This window comes from Podarcis melisellensis (assembly GCF_964234715.1).
Source record: "Podarcis melisellensis genome assembly, chromosome: 8".
Classification (NCBI taxonomy): domain Eukaryota; kingdom Metazoa; phylum Chordata; class Lepidosauria; order Squamata; family Lacertidae; genus Podarcis; species Podarcis melisellensis.
Genome location: NC_138540.1, coordinates 1138081 through 1156741, shown reverse-complemented (window position 1 = coordinate 1156741; position 18661 = coordinate 1138081). Strand labels below are relative to the sequence as shown.

The 18661-nt window shown below is 45.7% G+C and overlaps 1 protein-coding gene across 5 annotated transcripts in view; it reads left to right on the top strand.

Annotated features, from left to right (window-relative positions):
• Nucleotides 1-18661, top strand: part of ZMAT4 (zinc finger matrin-type 4) — a 266950-nt gene that overhangs the window by 113524 nt on the left and 134765 nt on the right. For all 5 annotated transcript variants that reach the window (XM_081921383.1, XM_081921385.1, XM_081921384.1 and 2 more), the window contains exon 3: nt 15761-15850. In XM_081921383.1, coding sequence (XP_081777509.1) covers nt 15761-15850 — 90 coding nt within the window. The remainder of the gene's footprint in view (nt 1-15760; nt 15851-18661) is intronic.

Here is an 18661-nt window from a genome sequence, read left to right as displayed (position 1 = left end):
TGTTGAGAACTGCTTTGGGGAATAGCTTTGGGGAGGATCCCTTGACAAGCCCTGCCAGCAGCACAAAACTAAGCGCATCTTCTGAGAAGCAGGTCCTTTGAAGTCCAGTGGGGCTTGGTACTTGGAAAGCGCATTTAGAATTGCAGCCTGCAGGGGCATCAGCCTGTGAGCCAGAGAGGGTCTTCATCTCAAGCTACCATGCTAGGCTCCTCACTTCCTGCTATAGCCTTTGTCCAAGCGTAAGGGTCTCAGGGCATGCAGATCATCTGGCCAGAAGCGAGGAGCTGACATTAAACGTTTCCTATCCACTGGGCTGCCTCTACCTCAGCCGGTGAGGAAGAAGGACCCCCTTACTTCAGCTCTACCTGAGAACCCCCCCCCAACTCACTGCATTAAAGGTAAAGGTAAAGGTACCCCTGCCCGTAAGGGCCAGTCTTGACAGACTCTGGGGTTGTGCGCCCATCTCACTTAAGAGGCCAGGGGCCAGCGCTGTCCGGAGACACTTCCGGGTCACGTGGCCAGCGTGACAAAGCTGCATCTGGCGAGCCAGAGCCGCACACGAAAACACCGTTTACCTTCCCGCTGGTAAGCGGTCCCTATTTATCTACTTGCACCCGGAGGTGCTTTCGAACTGCTAGGTTGGCAGGCGCTGGGACCGAGCAGCGGGAGCGCACCCCGCCGCAGGGATTCGAACCGCCGACCTTTCGATCGGCAAGTCCTAGGCACTGAGGCTTTAACCCACAGCGCCACCTGCATCCCTGCATTACTCACTGCATTAGCTGAGGTTAATTTCCAACAAGCGACATATTTGTTTGTTTTTTAGACATTCTGTTTTTATTTGAATGATATGCAATCAGCGGCTGTGCTTAATGATCGATGTGTCACCAGCAGGGCCTGTTACGATATTTCTCTCATTATGTGTGAATATACATTTTGCAGAGTCCAAAGGAAGCCTTAACAAGGTTTAAAGAGTATTGTGATAAGGTTAAAAATGTTCATGAAGAAGAAGAAGAAGAAGAGTTTGGATTTGATATCCCGCCTTTCACTCCCTTTAAGGAGTCTCAAAGCGGCTAACATTCTCCTTTCCCTTCCTCCCCCACAACAAACACTCTGTGAGGTGAGTGGGGCTGAGAGACCTCAAAGAAGTATGACTGGCCCAAGGTCACCCAGCAGCTGCATGTAGAGGAGCGGAGACGCGAACCCGGTTCCCCAGATTACGAGACTACCGCTCTTAACCACTACACCACACTGGCTAACATTGGTTGTCTTTTCACAGATGAAAAGCCAGTTTTTCTTTTACAGGATTTTCAGGATTTCCTGGAAAAGCAAGGTTGCTGTTTCTGCAGGTGCATGGAACAAAAGTGTTTGTGTTACAGTGAACAAAGAATTGCAAAATGGCATGAAGGCACAATTGCTGAGTTCACATTTGCCACATGAGTTTTGGGCTGAATCTTTATCGTGTTATTGTTACACTTGGTTGAGAAAGGTTTCAAAAGGTATGGGATGTTCTCCTTTTGAAAGGCTATTCCATAGAAAACCTTCTGTTGTCCATTTTAAGGTTTTTGGATCTCCTGTGAAGACTGAAGCTCCAGGTGGAGTGAGGATTGCCAGAGGCATTTTTGTGGGTTATGAAAAGGGTCTCTACAGAGTAATTTTGTCTGACTCTGGTCATGTGATTCTCACAAAATTTCTAGAGTGCTCCTGAACAGGAGAGTAACTGTTCACACATTTCCCACTGAGGACAATTCAGATGATGATGATGATTTTGCTGATTATAGTGGTACTGAAAGTGACACAGATAGCTCAAAGAGCTCAGTTGACACAGTCATTGAGAGGAAATCTCACACAATGGCTAGACTTTCACAGGTTAAGGTTGAACCACTGTTTACTATTGGAACTGGTTCTCCAAAGAGTCCTGAGAACGAACCAGTCAACAAAGAGGATCAGCACCTCATACGCAGGTCTGAGAGAATCACAAAGGGCGTACCACCCAAGAGGTATTCTCAAGAGTTTGCTAACTCAGCTGTTGCATGTGTTACTGTTGTTAACAACTCAAGACAGGTTAAAGGTGTGTCCAAGTCAGAGACAAAGACACAACAGGGAGTTGCTAAGCGTAACACTACATTCCCTAGCCAAGGTAATGCAGAAGCATTCATTCCTTGGAAGTCAGACAACCAGAGAGTTACATTGGGGAAACCAGTGGCGGGTAGTTCCAAGGGGGGAACTGAAACAACAAGGGATTGTTATATGTATAAGAACTGTTTGTTTTCTTCTCTGGATCAAGCTTTGTTCGCAGCTCACATTGATTCATATGTGGGAGTATGTTACGATATGGATGCAACACAGCTGCAAACTGCGAGCTTGAAAACATCACATGGTGGTAATGTTGGGACTGTCCGTGGGAAACAGTGGGACAGTCAATTCACAGGACAATGCACCGGAATTTGCTCAGAGTGTAATCTGAGACCTTCCTCTTGCGTATGTACAGGAAGTACAGGAAGTCTTTGTCACTTGATTACTGGAGTTTGAAGAGTACAGACACGTTTTCTGTAATGCTGAAGAGACAGAAATAAAAGCATGTAAATACGTTTCTGTCTATCTCCTTTCCCTGCCGGGGGAGCAGGAGGGAGTGGGTGTGTTCTTCGCACGCTGGGAAGAATCGCCTATCGAGACCTAGCCTAGATCTTGCTGGGGAATGCAGCCAGGGAGGTCAACCGGAGACCAAGCCAGGTGCCTGGGAGAGTTGCCAGTTTCTACCTATATAGGCTTGATTTCCAACATGCTCCAGGGTTTGGGATGCTCCTGACCTGGCAACCCCAGGAGTCTGGTATTCTGCCCAGGACCCCCGAGCAGAGCTCATGGACAGGATCTCCCTGGAGTTGCTCCTGGCTATTCACTATTCCTGCTGCCTGTTCCCTTGCCTCCCATTATGGCCCAGGCAGTGATGGAATAGAAAACAAAAAAGCTGCATTTAGTACTCCAGTACTGGAATTTATTTTAGAAAGCCTCCCACTGGAACCATGAGCAGTGGCAGTTAGGTAATGTAATGGTCTTACAGCTCCCTCTCTTTAGATAGTAATTAGCGATGCAGCTGAAACTCGAAATTGTTTATTTATTTGATTTATTAGTCACCCAATACAAAAATAGCCTCTAGGCAACTCACAAACAGAACAAAAGTACAGAGTTTAAACATAGCAATCATCAATATGCTAATACAACAGCACCCTCAATACTTCCATCAGTGACAGCAACAGTAAAAACACCAGAGGAATATGGGTCATGAAAACAGGCACCTCAGCGGATGAATCAGCTAGGTCTGTAAATGCCGGGATGTGCACCAGGACCATTTTAACATTGAACGAACTTTAACATTTTGGAATGCAAACAGAGTTTGATTATGATTTAGTTTTCAGCCTCTGAGCATATGTGGTGTTCATGAGTAAGTATCCAGACCGGTGCATCTTTGGGCCTGCTCAGCTCACATGTTGATTCCTGTAGCTCTTTACCTTCTAAGGAACAATGCCTCATTTGCAAATGGTTTTCATATATTTTATTCATTTATTCATTTCAGTTATGAGATCTCTTACCTGCTCTTCACCTAGGGCAGGTTACAACACTATAATGTGCAATAAGAAAAACAGTTAAAACAGTTGAAATGGTAAAGACAATTGAAAAAACTAGAACAGAATGGTATTTCACTGTAACCCTTCTGTTACTTATTGCAAGCCAATCAGTTTAACTGTTTGGATCACGAATCAGCTCTTTGGGCTGGCATTGCAATAAATAAATAATAATAATAATAATAATGATGATGATGTCACAGAAGTTGGGTGCCTGCCCCTCTCTCTGCCGAGTGGTGACAAGATCCCGGGGGGTTCCCAGCACTCACCCAGGGTCTGTGTCCCTGTATAGAATTGAGGCACGGTGGAGACTGTCGTAGCTTTAAGAAACATTGTTTATTCACCTACTTACACCTTCATTTGGCATGGAGGGAGTCCAGAGCTCACAGCATGGTCACCTCAAGAGGGGCTTGACCCCCACAGCTGTGCAGCCCTGGAGTCAAAGGCATCACTCCCAGCCAGCCTTCAGCCAGCCTGTCCAAGAAACCCCTTGCTACCAAACTCTTTTTCCTGTTTCCTCACACCCAGTTATTGTGGCCACTTTCTGAACCCAGTCCCTGTTCGGGGCAAGGGGAAGGGCAGTGTTGGCCCTGTATTGTTTCTTAATGGCCCCAGTTCGGTCAGGTCATCTTGTATAGGCTAGCCCAGCAATTCCTCTGCAGCTGGTATCTCTTCCCTCTAAGCCAAAATAATCATAATCCTACCATTTATTAGTTTCTAGGGTTTAGTGCACGCACGCACACACACACACACACACACACACCCTGCCACTGGTAATACAGGCATATTAGAAACAGAACAGCCAATGAGAGAGTGGAATGTTCTTCTGGGACAGGTTCATTCATCCCTAATGGACACAGATGCATTACTGCAGTTGCTTACAAATGGCTAGGCTAGTCCTCCTGTATATAGGAGCCCACCTGTTCATTCTGCCAAGCAGCCTTCTCCGCATCTGCGCTAGTTTCCTACCCCAATGGCACCACTGAAAACAACAAAGGAACAGAATGGGGGAAATGTGAGCATGAAATGGGCTCCAGTTTTATCTCATGTGCAGGGACAATGGGGAATTTGGGAGACATTGCTGTAATTTCATAATCACCAGTTATGTAGCAAATGGCTTCAGCTATTATCGTATTGGCCCGAATATAAGCCACACTCCTCCCCCCGCCCCAATTCCAACCCTGAAAACTTAAAGTGTGGCTTATATTTGCAACCTTACGCTGCTGGCAAAGCGGCACGGCTTCCCCCCCCCCAAGAAGCAGCCCGCCTGCCACTCCCAGGCCTCCCCCGGTGCCAGATGGGGGAGGTAGTGCCGGGAGGTGGTAGTGTCAGGAGATGGGTGTGCTGGCTGCCCCCCGCCCCCTATTCAGGGTGGTAGAGCTGGGAGGTGGGCCGCACCCACTAATAAGCCTTTAATTTTAAAGGTGTGGCTTGTATTCACGTCAATACGGTATTTGACACAGATAAAGGATTCAGCTATCATTCCCTAGGTGCATCCAGACGCTGCCATTCCATTTGATAATATCATTAAAATGAATCCATTTAAGATGCTATTGGATTCCTCGGTGAGAGAGGAACCAAGGGTTTGAGTCCAAAGAGTCCCTTTAAGAATCAATGATTGGATGCTATTTAAAGAGAAACAAGGATCTATTCTGAGATTCATTAGTCAGGTAAAACATCTGAGCACATTACACAGGATGCAAAAACAAAAACACCCAAAAACACCCAGTAATAAGTTGCAAATGAACCGGGCAATAAAAAGAGAAAGTCATGTACAAAGCACCCAGCAAAGAAACAGCAGGAGGCTGTACCTAAACATTTGACCTTCCTTAGAGGACAACATTTTGTCCCAGTTTGCAATTGCCAGAGTTTTAGCTGAAGTGAGCTGTTCATCGTACGTAGCACTGATTTTGCCTCAATTTCACTGACTCCCAGTTGCTTTCCTGCTCCAGTGGTTGCCCTTGGGATCTAGCATCCAAGTGGCGGGAGGTATAAGCCTCTTACCAAAACACTTACCAAGAAGAGCAGGGATGACGGTACAGTGCAATCCAAGAAATATCAAGCACAGGGAAGCAGTTCAGGTCCAAAATGTGGGCAGGTAACAGCCAATCCCACAGGTAGCCCAGGCAAGGTGCAGCTCTTCTACTGGTCCATCACAAAGCCATCTAGGAAGTTACTATTAGGAAGAATTGCAGCCATTAAGATGAACACATTGCCAAAAATGTTGTTTTTGTTTCAGACAATACAGGCATTAAGTAATACAGTATTGTGCTGGTCCTGGGGGGGGGGGTTACCGTGCGGCGTGGTCAGTGTCCGGTCCGAGGCTGAAGCGGGGTCCAAGGCAGGGAGTCAGGCGTGGTCAGGAACTCTGGCAGAAAGCAGGACAGGGTGCCGGCAGGAACAGGTAACCAACGATGTTACCCCCGCAACCTGGGACTGGGCAGGCTGGCCTTTATCTCCTCTGAGGCATGGGCCACCCCAGTCCACAGGTGACTCGCCTCTCCTGGCCTGAAGGTGAGCACTCCTCCTGCAAGAACTTAGTTCCCTCTGCCTCTCTGCCCTGAGCCTCTGCAGCTCAGGAGAGGCTGGAGGGTTCCTGGACCCAGAGGCAACCTCACCTTCCCCTGACAGGGCTGGGAGAGGAGCACCTGCAGGCAATGGGTCCTCAGGCACCTCTGGAGCCAGAGCGGATTCAGCTGGTGTCTGCTCCTGAGGATCCAGCACAGGTGAGGGCCCTTCAGGTTCAAGCCCCAGCCCCGGCTCAGCCGGCCCTGGAGGCGGGTACTCCTGTGCAGTCTGGGATTCCTCAGGTTCAGCCTCTGAATCCGATTCCCAGGCCATCACAAGTTTGCTTTAAAAAATGGCAAACAGATATTTCAAAATTCATATGGAAAGAAAAGAGGCCAAGGAAAAAATACAAAATACTCACAGATATTAAAGATAGATATGAAGCTGCTTGTATTACTTGGATCCAGGATTGGATAAAATTAGAAAATACAGATTTACTAGATTTGGAAGGACATGATAACAGATTTGGATGGCATGTCTATCTGTGGTATAATAAAGGGAAAGGACACAAAGCTTTTTATAATCAGGAGATCTCTTTTAAGAGCTTGAGGAAAACAAAGAATTGTTAGAACAAAAGACTCCATGGTGGGTCTCTCCAACAGAAGTAATTTCAATTAAAAAAATAAATATGGGGAAAACATGGCCTACTGACAGAAATAGAAGGGAATTTAAAGCTGAAAGAACTTGGGGAGATCAAAGAATATGTTTATGATTGGCTGCAATATCAGCAACTAAATGAGGTTTTCAAAGAAGACAAAAAGAAAGGTTTTAGCTACACTATTCTAGATTCCAAAGGAAAGACATAGAGGACAATACCAAACTTTTGAAGAAAACATATAATTTATTATTAGAATGGGAAACAAAAGATGAAGAGGTGAAAAGTGTGATGATAAAATGGGTGCAAGATATAGGACATAATATACAAATGGAAGATTGGGAAAAATTGTGGTGAGTGAATTTGAAATTTATGGATTGTATATTATTAAAAGAGAATTATATGAAAATGATGTACAGATGGTATATTACACCTGAAAAAATGGCAAAAATGTACAAAACAGGTTCCAACAGATGTTGGAAGTGTAAAGAAAAGGAAGGCATTTTTTCCTTATGTGGTGGACTTGCAAACTGATTAAAAATTATTGGAATATGATTTATAATGAAATCAAAAATGTTTAAATTGACTTTTATTACAAGACCAGAAGCTTTTTTACTAGGCATTTCGGGTCAAGAACTACCAACAGAAAAGAAGAAACTATTTATGTATGCTATGACTGCGACTAGGATGCTACTAGCCCAAAGATGGAAAAGCAAAGAAATACCAACTAAGGAAGAATGGATACATAAACTGATGGAATATGCTGAAATGGCGAAACTAACAGAGAGACTCAGAGACAAAGACAATAGAGAATTTTAAAAAGATTGGGAATCATTTATGTTGTATTTACAGAAACAATGTAAAGAAATAGACTCATTAGCAGGGTTTGAGTAAACACTTACAATCAACAACAGTGACTTTTTTGTTACCCATGGATTTTATCTGTGCTCCTGGTTAAAGCACACCCTCCAACATGACATTGCTCCAATCCGGGACACTATCTTCCGGGTCTGCACTCCGATATGAGTCACGTGACCTGCACAAGATCATGGGTGCAGAAAAAGTGGGGGTTTTGGCAGGCACCCAAAATGTGCATTTGGGATACTGCACAAAATCTCAGACTGGGGAAAAAGCATGTGTTGGTGCACTGTGCGAGTTCACGGAACAGGGTGAGATCTTGGCCCAAAATTGTACAAGAGCAAGACACCCCAACTGACCGCCATGCTCTCATGGGGGAAAAATGGGGTGCCCCAGTTTTTCCAGGACAGTTGACAGGCATGGTGAAAGTCCTAGTCTTTTAACTGCCCAGTTTTTGACCACCTTAAAGCTTCACTTTAATAAATAAATGTAAATTTAAATTTCCTCCCCTCCCCTATGTGTTCTTGACATATAACCAGGGGTGCCAACTTGAATAAAATATTGGAGGACAGATAAGCCCCTCCCCACATAATCGCAGGTCCCTGGTACTGAGGTGCCCCCCTCCACCCCCAGTAGTCTAAAATTAATACAAGACCATTACACACAAGCAAAGAGTGGGTGGGTGGGGGCAGGAGAACGGTGGACCTAGTCTGGCCATAGTCAGTAATGGCTCTGTCCCACCAAAAGCATCTGGACGTCTAACTAGTTCAATTGATTTTAGTGGGAGATGTAGCCTAATCCTATGTGTGCTTGTTCAGAAGGAAAGCCCATTATCTGCAGTGAGCCTTCCTCATAGGTAAGCATGCACAGGGTTGCAGCCTTACAAGGCAATCATAAGCCTATTAACTCAGAAGTAAACTCTATAGAAGTGAAAGGGGCTTACTCCCTAGTAAATGTGCTTAGAATTGCGGTCTTACATGTGCAGGCTGCAATCCTATACACACTTATCTGGGAGTGAGTCCTGTTGAAACAAATGGTGGCTGCTTCTGACTGAGCATAGGAATGTGGTTGGGTGCTTAAATGTAGGTGGATCAGGGCCAGTAGCTGGATAAAGTGATAAAGTTGATACATGCATGATGAAGAACCAAAAGACACGGGCTTCTACCCAGTTCAACTCAGAGTAGACCAATTGAAAACAATGACCCTAAGTTAGTTACATTCATTATCTTCAATGGGTCTACTTTGAGTAGGGGTAATATTGACTACAACTCATGCAACTCAACCAAGTTTCAAGGAAGCCCCAGTGCCTGTTGTGGCAGAACTGGGTGCAGACACCAGCGGAGGAAGAGGAATGCAGGGGGAGCGCACCGCCCCTGGCGGTGCGATCCTGGTAGGGTGCCATCACGGCTGCCCCGCACCGCCTGCCCACGCTGGGTGCCACCCCCCTGCAGGCGGCATGCCCCACCCCCAGGACGCACGCCAGCCCCAATCCGCCTGCTCTCCGCGCCCCCCCCCGGTGCCGGAGCATGAAGTTCCACCACTGGGTGCAGAGACCTCTAGAGATTGGAGAAATTTTAATTTCTCCCCATCTCTCTCTCTCCTTTCAGTTTTAGGTTCAGTGTGCCACTTTGCCACATCAGTTTGCCATTAAAGGGAGGGGCAGCCAATGAATATCCACCAGCATTTTAGTGGCTGTTTCTCTTTATATGCATATTTTTCTAAGCAATTTTGCCTAATATAACACATTTCTGTATATCTCTAATATATACATATGCACATTTCTCCTTATTAATATTTTGCCATATGAATTTTTCAATTTCAATATCAATTTATGGGGGAGAGAGGTGGAGAACTGCAGCACAACATTTGGAGACATTGCTGCTCCTCTGCAATGCAACACTAAGGATATTTTCACATGTCACTAAAAGTGATTTTTTCCCTTTAGATCATCTGAGCGTCTGTCAGGGGAAAATACATTCCTTCTCTGCTCCAACACTCACCCCAAAGAGTGTAGCTATTTGACACCACTTATCCTTGCTAATTTGTTTCGTTCTCTTATTTGCACTCTTATCTTTTATTTAATGCACAAATTTCTTCCTGAAAAAAATGTGCAGGCACAGTGATGCATACAAATGGAGCTGCTTCTGCTCTTGGATGAGGGAAATATGTTCTTCTAACATAGTTTAATGGCAATTTAATTTTGCCCCCTCCCAGTTGCTGATCTGTGATCTGAAATTCCAACAGAGTGGTGCCATCAGAAGCAAGGATTCCAAACAGACCTGTTTGCATTGCCCCTGCTGCTGCATAGGCCAGTTACCTGGTATTCTGGGGCACAGTCTAGCTTCTGCTACCGTGATCTGTGGAGGGCCACTGGCAGGCTTCCTTCCCTGTCTCCCTGGGAGGGACCAGCCAAGCTCTGTCCATCAGTCACTGAAGCTCCAGCTGCTCCAGTGCTTGCTTTCCTCTGCCCAACACATCCCCTTTTCCTTTTGTATCACGTCTATTGGATTGTGAGCCTTTAGGCAGGGGCTGTCTTTTAATATATGAGCAGCACTTGGAATAGATTGGGGAGTATGGGGTGTTAGTGGAGGGGTAGTATCTCTGGTGGGTAGTTTGTCCACCTTTGGTCCCCACACTGTACTCAGCTCTCACCTGTGGCTCCTAGAAGCTGTCAGCAGGCGACAGCAACCACCCCTTCGGTACTTCTTTGACTTGCTGATTAAACCAGGTGAGGGTAGCCAATGGGCCTCAATATTACCTTGGTCAGTTTATTTTTAAAAAAATATACTTGAATACTCCAAATCCATAAATAGAATTAAAAAGTCAAAACAGTGCACAACAAATGTATATACAATAAAAGCCAAATAGGAACCAAAATCACAGATCACTGGCTAATTATAATATCAACCCATTCCTTTTAACTGTCTGCATAGGTTTGGCAGTGCAGAAAGCATTTTCAGAGAATGTTTAATGTTAATACGAAAGAGGCCTGCCCCACAGGACGGGGGCAATAACACAGAAGGCTCTGCTCTGTTTCATGACATCAGGCGAGCCTCACCAACTCAGGGAACTACTCCTATAGAGGATCTCGGTGCACAAGTGGGGGCACCAGGGGTCAGGCCGTCCCTGAGGCACCCTGCCCCTGGGTTGCTTTGAGGATTCATATAAGAACCTAGAACCTGTCTCAGTAGCCAATGGGCAGTCAGTGCGGCTGTTTTTATAAGGGTGGCACCCATTGCCAGCTATCAACCTGCACCAGCAATATAGCAGCCACAGTCTTCACAAGCTGGAGCTTCCAGACCAGGCGCAAGGGCAGCTCCATAGAGAGGGCATGGCAGTAATCCAGGCTCAAGATGGGCTTGCAGCGGTCAGACTATCTATGTCCAGGCATGGTCATGGCTGGTGGACCAGAAAAAGTTAGCAGAAGGCACTGCTACCCCAGGAGACACTGGGGCCTCTAGGACCCCTGTCCTCAGGGGCAGAGGAAGTGGGTGCAGTGGGTGCAGGCCGCCCCAGGTGTCACCACTGGGGGGGTGACAAAGTGTCTGGCAGCACTCACCATGGGGCCTGCAATGCCCCCCCCATGCTGCCCCAAATGGTCCGCCCACTGCCTCCACCTCAGCTGTAGGGCAGCTGAGTGGGAGGAGGCAGGCAGACTCCTCAGAGGCCTCATAGAGCGTCCTGCCCCACCTTGCCCCGCCCCCACGGGTGACTGGCCCCGCCCCTGGGTACAAGGCACGTGCGCTGCCCCAGGTGCCCAATCGGCTTGCTCCGCCATTGCCTGTCCTCTCATTTCATTGGCACATTGTTGTGGTAGGACTTTGCAAGCGAAACTTGACAATGATCATTATAGCAGCAAGCTATGGGGGTGTTTCCTGCCCCCAAGTGCCTCAGATTTCCTTTCAGTTGGGGGGGGGGGTTGTGTGGCTGAAAAGATGTAGAAGTTTGTTCTGCAGCTCAGATGAGATGCAAATTTCCAGGCTTTGTGCCTTCTCCTTCTTAGAAGTCCCCAGGCTCTTGCAAAGACCTCCATGTGCGAATGTGCCTTTTCCTCTAGAAGAGCAAAGAATGCTGCAGGGCAAAGTTTTAATTAACAAGAGGGCAAAGCCAGTCCCGGAAGCATAAAACCTAATGCTGTTTGAAGCAAGGTAAATGACTTCACTCAAAATGCAAAATTTGCACTTTTCTTTGAACTGAATAACTCAACCGCTAATAGCACAACCTAGAACCACAGGCCAGTACAATTCTCCCATATACAGTACTTTCAGCAATAGGACCTGGTGCATGCACCCATTTCATTTCTCTGGGCCTTTGCCTACTCTCCAGCTCTCCCAATTTGACAGAGACCATTTCAGTATCCTGGGTGGCGTGATCTGGATAAATCACTCTCTTTACTTTGCCTTTTAGGAAAGACAAGTGTGACCTACAACAAACTGTTTTGAAAGGGGGTGGCTTTTACTTCTGCAAATATTAATGTCTCCCTCATGTTTCTCAGTGGCTCTGTTTTGGCTCAGTCGTCAGCACTCACCACCCGTGTTTGCTATTAGATTGAGGGAGTTTGACAATACATTAAAACATTATGGTTGATGTAGGCTTCAGTTTTCCGGCATTAGGACCCTTTCATTTTGGCTGCTAAAAGTTAAAATCTCTTTGAGTTTTGGGGCTCTGATGCATCTTGACTTGCATGCCTGAGCTCAGTGGCAGAACATCTGCCCTGGTTACGGAAGGCGCCAGCTTCAACCTCAAGGTGGGGGTGGAGAACTGATGCCAGTTAGTGGTGAGTGAGATGGGCCAATGGTGGAAGAAGGAAGCTTCTGGTGTTCCAAAGTGTGCAATGTGTGCACAGAAAACAAAAACAGGATTCAAGATGACCTTAACAGGTTGGAGAAAAAGGCCCCAAAGAACAAAATGAATTTCAGTAGGGGCTATGGTAAGGTTCTGCAGTTAGGCAGAAATGATCAGATGCACAAATACAGGGTGGGCGACACCTGGCTTAACAGGAGCGCACATGAAAAGGATCCAGGGGTCTTAATAGGCCACAAGCCTAACATGAGTCAACCATGCGATGTAGCAGCAGAAAAACCTAATGCAGTTCTAGGCTGCATCGACAAAAGTATAGTGCCCATCTTCAATTATTTGAAGGGCTTTTCACATAGAAGGGAGAGCAAACATGTTTTCTAATGCTCAAACCAACTGATTCAAATTAACAAGAAAGGAGATTCCAACAAAACATGAATTTGGATGGTAAGAGCCAGTGCCGGATTTACGTATAGGTAAACTAAATAAGCTATAGATTAGGGCAGAGGCGTACCGATGAGGGGGTGGTCCGCTCCAGGTGCCATCCTGAAGGGGGGTGACATTTTGGCAAGGGGCCCCGCCTGCGACCCCCAAGCCCATGAGTGGCAAAGCTTTGGCTCGCTGTAAGTGGCTCCTGCTTTGTCACTTTAGAGCGAGGGACTTTACAGGAGGGAGGGACATGGCTCCATGCCCCTCCTTCCCTCCCCAGATTTCTGTAAGCGGCTTCCACTTTGCCGCTTGCCAGCTTCTGCTGGGGAGGGGGGAGGACAGGGGAGTCCCCAACGGTCAGCCTTGACTGGCTGGTCCCCAACCGGGCGCTCCAGCCAAGCTCCCTGGCTTGTGGCAAAGCTGCTCCCCTGTCTCTCCCAGCCTCTAAAGCCCAGCAACATGCAACACACAAACACAAAGAGGAGCAAAGCTCCCCAGGCCCCTCCTCAGAAGAACACATTTGCTGTGGATTGGCGCCTCAGGGCTTCTCTCCCCACCCCCCAGTAGCCCATTCTCTTACATTCCCTACTGTTGCTTTAAATCGCAACTGACTTCCTGTCAGCATCCCCAAGCCTCTCTCTTTCCTCCACCTCTCTTTCCCCTACTGTTTTGACCCTTTCCCTCGCTCAAATTCATGGAGCACTAAGGGGGCTTTTCTCCATGTGTTTTGTTCTTTGCCTCCCTCGCTGTTTGTGGAGGGGGAGTTCCTTTCTTTTTTCTTTCTTTGTGTTTGTACTAGCGGGAGAGCAGGCTAGGAGCTTTTCATTGGCAGTATCACTTGCATTGCAAGCCCTGCATAAGTTATTCTCGTTGCTGCTGCAGCCATCTACAATTCCCTCGATGCTCCCATTGAGTCGCTGGTGCAGGCAATGTGCCACGTCCCCCGCTCCGGGTGGCAAAGCCCCTAGCTCCACCACTGGTTTAAGGCCCCACTCTCTTGGGGGCCCCCCCAAAAATGTAAAGGCAACAAAACTGGATGTACATTTCCAAAATATAAGATAAAAAAACAAATAAAATAAAACCGACATACAGCAACAGTGTTTTGTGTTGTGTGGGCTCCTATGATGTAAGTAATTTAAGAAATTCAACACAAAAAACAGTGACAAAGGACAGCTGGACATATAAAGGTCCCCGTTACCTTCCGTAGCTTAGGGCTCCTTCAAACCTAAATCCGGCCCTGATAAGAGCTGTTTGAGAGCTGATTCCTACATTGCAGGACTACATGACTCTTGGAACTCCCTCTAACCTGATGAGTCTATGAATGCTGAGGAACCATGTAGTCAGTTTGTCATTTCACCTGTTTGCTCTTTTTGAATTGTTGGTATATTAGAGGACCAAATATGATGCACTGCGTTGGCAGGACAGGCTCAGTCAGGACACCCAGCAGGGAAAGGAGAGTTGTCTGTAATACTTAATAGTGGGTAGGTGGTCTGCCAGTGATCCTGGCTGGGTACAAGTTAGGGACTTTTCTTACTAGGCAAGAATGCTTTTAGTTTCATTTGTGAAATTGTTGGAGGGTACATATTAAACACCTCCCCCCCCCGCTCACTCTCCTAATACACAGTGCACATTCCAGGCAAAGCTAAGCACTTTTAAGTAGAGATGGGCAAATCTTTCTATTTCAATCTCTCTTTTTCCACATCAGTTTATGGAGTTTATTTTTAGGTTCTCATGAAAATTCATCAGCATTTTGGTGTAGATTTCTCAAAATAAACACATTTTAAATGAATTTTTACCTAATATATACATTTTTGCAAGCTGCTTTCCCTAATATATATATGCAGCACTTTATGTACACTTTACCTTAAAAAAATAATGTTTGCACACATTACTTGAGTGGAAAACTGCACCGCAAAATTCAGAGAAGTGAAGGTTTTGAATGAATGCTATGTTTTGGGTCACATATTGAGCCAGGTAGTGTGAATTAAGTAAGTTTGCCTTTAAATGTGAACTAAAGTGAACTTCTTCCCCTACCCATACTTCTATGTCCCATTGATTTCTGTGGGACTAAGTGAAACCCATGTGGAAGTCTCATTGAGATCAGTAGAAAATAATGAAGCACAGCTGGACCGGGCCTATATTTTGTAACGATTCTGATGAGGGCTCTGTTCACCACTGTGCGGGCCATAATGCTATTATTTTTCATTCCCAGATGGCAGGCAGGGGATTTGATGGAACTCAGGTGTTTGCAGCCCTTTCACCCTTCAATACTCCCATTGGGTTTTCAGTTATTACATTTCTATCCATCATCTTCTTTCCAAGGCTGCTGCAGTGCGCAGCTCATGCTGCATGTAGCTGGCACAGCATTTCAGATTTTGCCCCCCCCTTAAAGTGGCCTCCACATCCACTGAGATCAGATGACCCAATAAAACAATTTCCAGAGCCGGGTCTCTTGATTTTGCTGTTCCTCTGGGGCACCTGCCACATTGGCTCTTTTGTTTAGCCTAATTAATGTCATTTGGAGAGATTAGGTCAGAGCATGCCATCTTGCATCTATCTCCAATAGCAAAAAAAAGGGGGGTGACTGTGCAAGTGAGCTGGGAATGCACACAGCATTGGATTGGGCTTAGAGTTTCCTTTCCTTTTCTGAAGAGGACTTCCTGGGCCTAATAGAAGGGCTGGTGAGCCACAGGCCACAGGTTCATATGTAGCCTCAGACCAGCCTGTAGCAGAGTTGTGCTATGTTCCTGTGCCTCAATAGGGCAGAACTGCTGAAGCCTCCTCCTTGACATGCTGCTTTTCCACATGTGAGGAGGTGTATTGTTTTGTTTTTAAAATGGGTCATCATTCAAGTATGCCATATCAAACAACATGTTTGGGTTTTCTTCCCCAGAGCCGGAAACATGCCAGCAAAGTTCGTCTCTACTATATGCTCCACCCACTAGATGGAGGCTGTCCTGCGAAGAAGCTGCGGTCAGAAAATGTGAGTTTTGTTGCTATATCTGTTAGCAGTTACCTACCCAACAGGACTACAAAACACCTCTTAAAATGGATCAGGTCCAAGATGTGGTCAAGGTCGCCATCATCCTTTGGGGCCCACAATGCGCTATGCAGGAAGTGTGGGCATTCTGGGAAGTCTGGGTAGGATTCAACCTGTTCTATGAAGAACTAAGCCTGTTAGTGTTCTTGGAGACAATGTTCCTCGTGTGCTCATGGGGCCCTTAACAACCTTTGAAGCACTAAGCAACACATGAAAGTGTAGGAGCATATATTGTCAGCTCTGCTATGAATTGGACACGTCTCTCTCCCCAGCTCTGGGGATCTGAATTACCATTGTCACCCTGCTGCTAGCAGCTGTTCATAATCTGAGTCTGAAAATCCTAGCTTTGTGGGGAGAAAAACCCAGGAGGCACAAATATATCCTGAAAAAAATTAATGAAGGGGTTGGTGATGGGGCCCCCAGTCTATGAATTGTTTGGACTTTGTGTTGCTGCCCTTCTTCCCTTCCCTTCTTTTCTTTTCTTTTCAGGTTAATGATTTGGAGAGCAGCTCTTAATTTTGGGACATGTTCCAACAGCTGTCAATATGCCATATTCATATCTGAGAAGGAAAGTAATGAATATGTGCAGCAACCCTATTACAATTAAGCACATTTAGTGTTCCTACTCTACACTTCTGGTTATAAATGACCCAATTCAAAATCATTTGTGAGCTAACCTTTACCACTGAGCTGAAAATGAATGGTTGTATTTGCTAATATTTATTTGGCAGTTAGTAAAGTATATTGATAACATCTGTCACTCTACCACAAAAAGTGTCAAGCTGACACAACACATGTGTTTGGGGGTTATGTCAAGGAAGCTCAGGATTCAAGGAGACGAATTTTCAGAAATGAACTTCCCCAATTTGGAAAACATCAAGCTACTTATAGGCTGAGTCCAAGCACTCTGAAAGGCAGTCTGGATCATAGCAGACTTGCTTGGCTCCTGCACCACCTTCTTCTTCTTCAGCAATCGCTCATAGCTGAGTAAGATTGTTTTCCATGAACACGGTTTTAACGTTGTGTCCATAGGTGACTGTGGAGGCCAGTTTTGGATCCACATGTCTTTCCACAGTGGGGACATAGGTTTCTGGGTGGGAGTTGATCACAGTGAGGGTTTGCCAAGTGTGCTTTCCTCTTCGCATGTTTCTCCCTTGCGTCCTGAGTTTGAGTGTCTTCAAAGCCCATGGCACCTTTGGTAAAGGCTGTTCTCCAACTGGAGCGCTTGCAGGCCAGTGTCTCCCAATTGTTGGTGTTTATACTACATTTTTAAAGATTTGCCTTGAGAGAGTCTTTAAACCTCTTTTGTTGACCACCAGCATTACACTTTCCATTTTTAAGTTCAGACTAGAGTAGTTGTTTTGGAAGAAGATAATCAGGCATCCAAAACACATGACCAGTCCAACGGAGTTGATGTTGAAGAATCATTGCTTCAACACTGGTGATCTTTGCTTCTTCCAGTACACTGGCATTAGTTTGTCTGTCTTCCTAAGTGATGTGTAAAAATTTTGGGGACACCATTGAGGGAATCTTTCGAGGAGTTGGAGATGGCGTTTATAAGTGGTCCATGTTTCACAAGCGTACAGTAAGGTTGGTAGTACAATAGCTTTGTAAACAAGCATTTTGGTTTCCCTGTGAATGTCCCGGTCCTCAAACACTCTGCACTTCAATCAGTAGAAGGCTGTACTCACACAGCTCAGGCAATGCTGGATTTCGGCATCAGTGTTGACCCTTGTGGAAAGATAACTTCCCAGGTAGGAGAAGTGATCAACATTTTCCAACATTACACCATTGAGTTGGATTTGTGGTGTTGCAGAGGGGTTGTTTTGTGCTTATTGATGCAGCACTTTGGTTTTTTGGATGTTGAGCGATACACCAAACTTTTCATAAGCTTCAGCAAAAATATTTAGGATGGTTTGGAGGTCATCCTCTTAGTGTGCACACACTATGTTGTCATCAGCATACTGAAGCTCCATGACGGAAGTTATGGTAACCTTACTCTTTGCTTTTAGCCTACTCAGATTAAAGAGCTTTCCATCTGTTTGATATACGATTTCTACTCCAGTAGGGAGTTTCCATTCAACAAATTGTAGAATCATGGCAATAAAAATAATAAATAGAGTTGGAGTGATAACACAACCCTGTTTAACACCTGATCCCACTTTGAATGGTTCACTTTGAGAGCCATTGTTATCTGTGATTGTTGCTGTCATATTATCATGGAGGAGCCGAAGGATGTTCACAAATTTATCTGGGCAGCCAATTTTCAGAAGGACAGTCCACAGGGCATTACGATTTACAGTGTTGAAGGCCTGCACCACCACCTCTTTGCTGGTTCCCAAAGTTTTCTTTGCAAAAAAAAGGGGGGGTAAATTCAATTCAGTTTCCACTTAAAGGTCAACTTATCTATTTTCAAGTCCCAAAACAATGTGCAAACCAAAACATCAATCTTAAATCCATAGTTTTTCAACTGAGTTCTCCAATCAAGTATTGTGTACAAAAATGCATATACTAGGGGAAAACATGCATTAAAATCCCTAGAATCATAACAGAATCATAGAATCATAGAGTTGGAAGAGACCACAAGGGCCATCGAGTCCAACCCCCTGCCAAGCAGGAAACACCATCAGAGCACTCCTGACATATGGTTGTCAAGCCTCTGCTCACCCTATTGGTGAAAAGAACAGTATATTCGGGGAAATTACTTTGCCAAATGTGTACATCAGGCAAAATTGCATACAAAAATGTGTATAT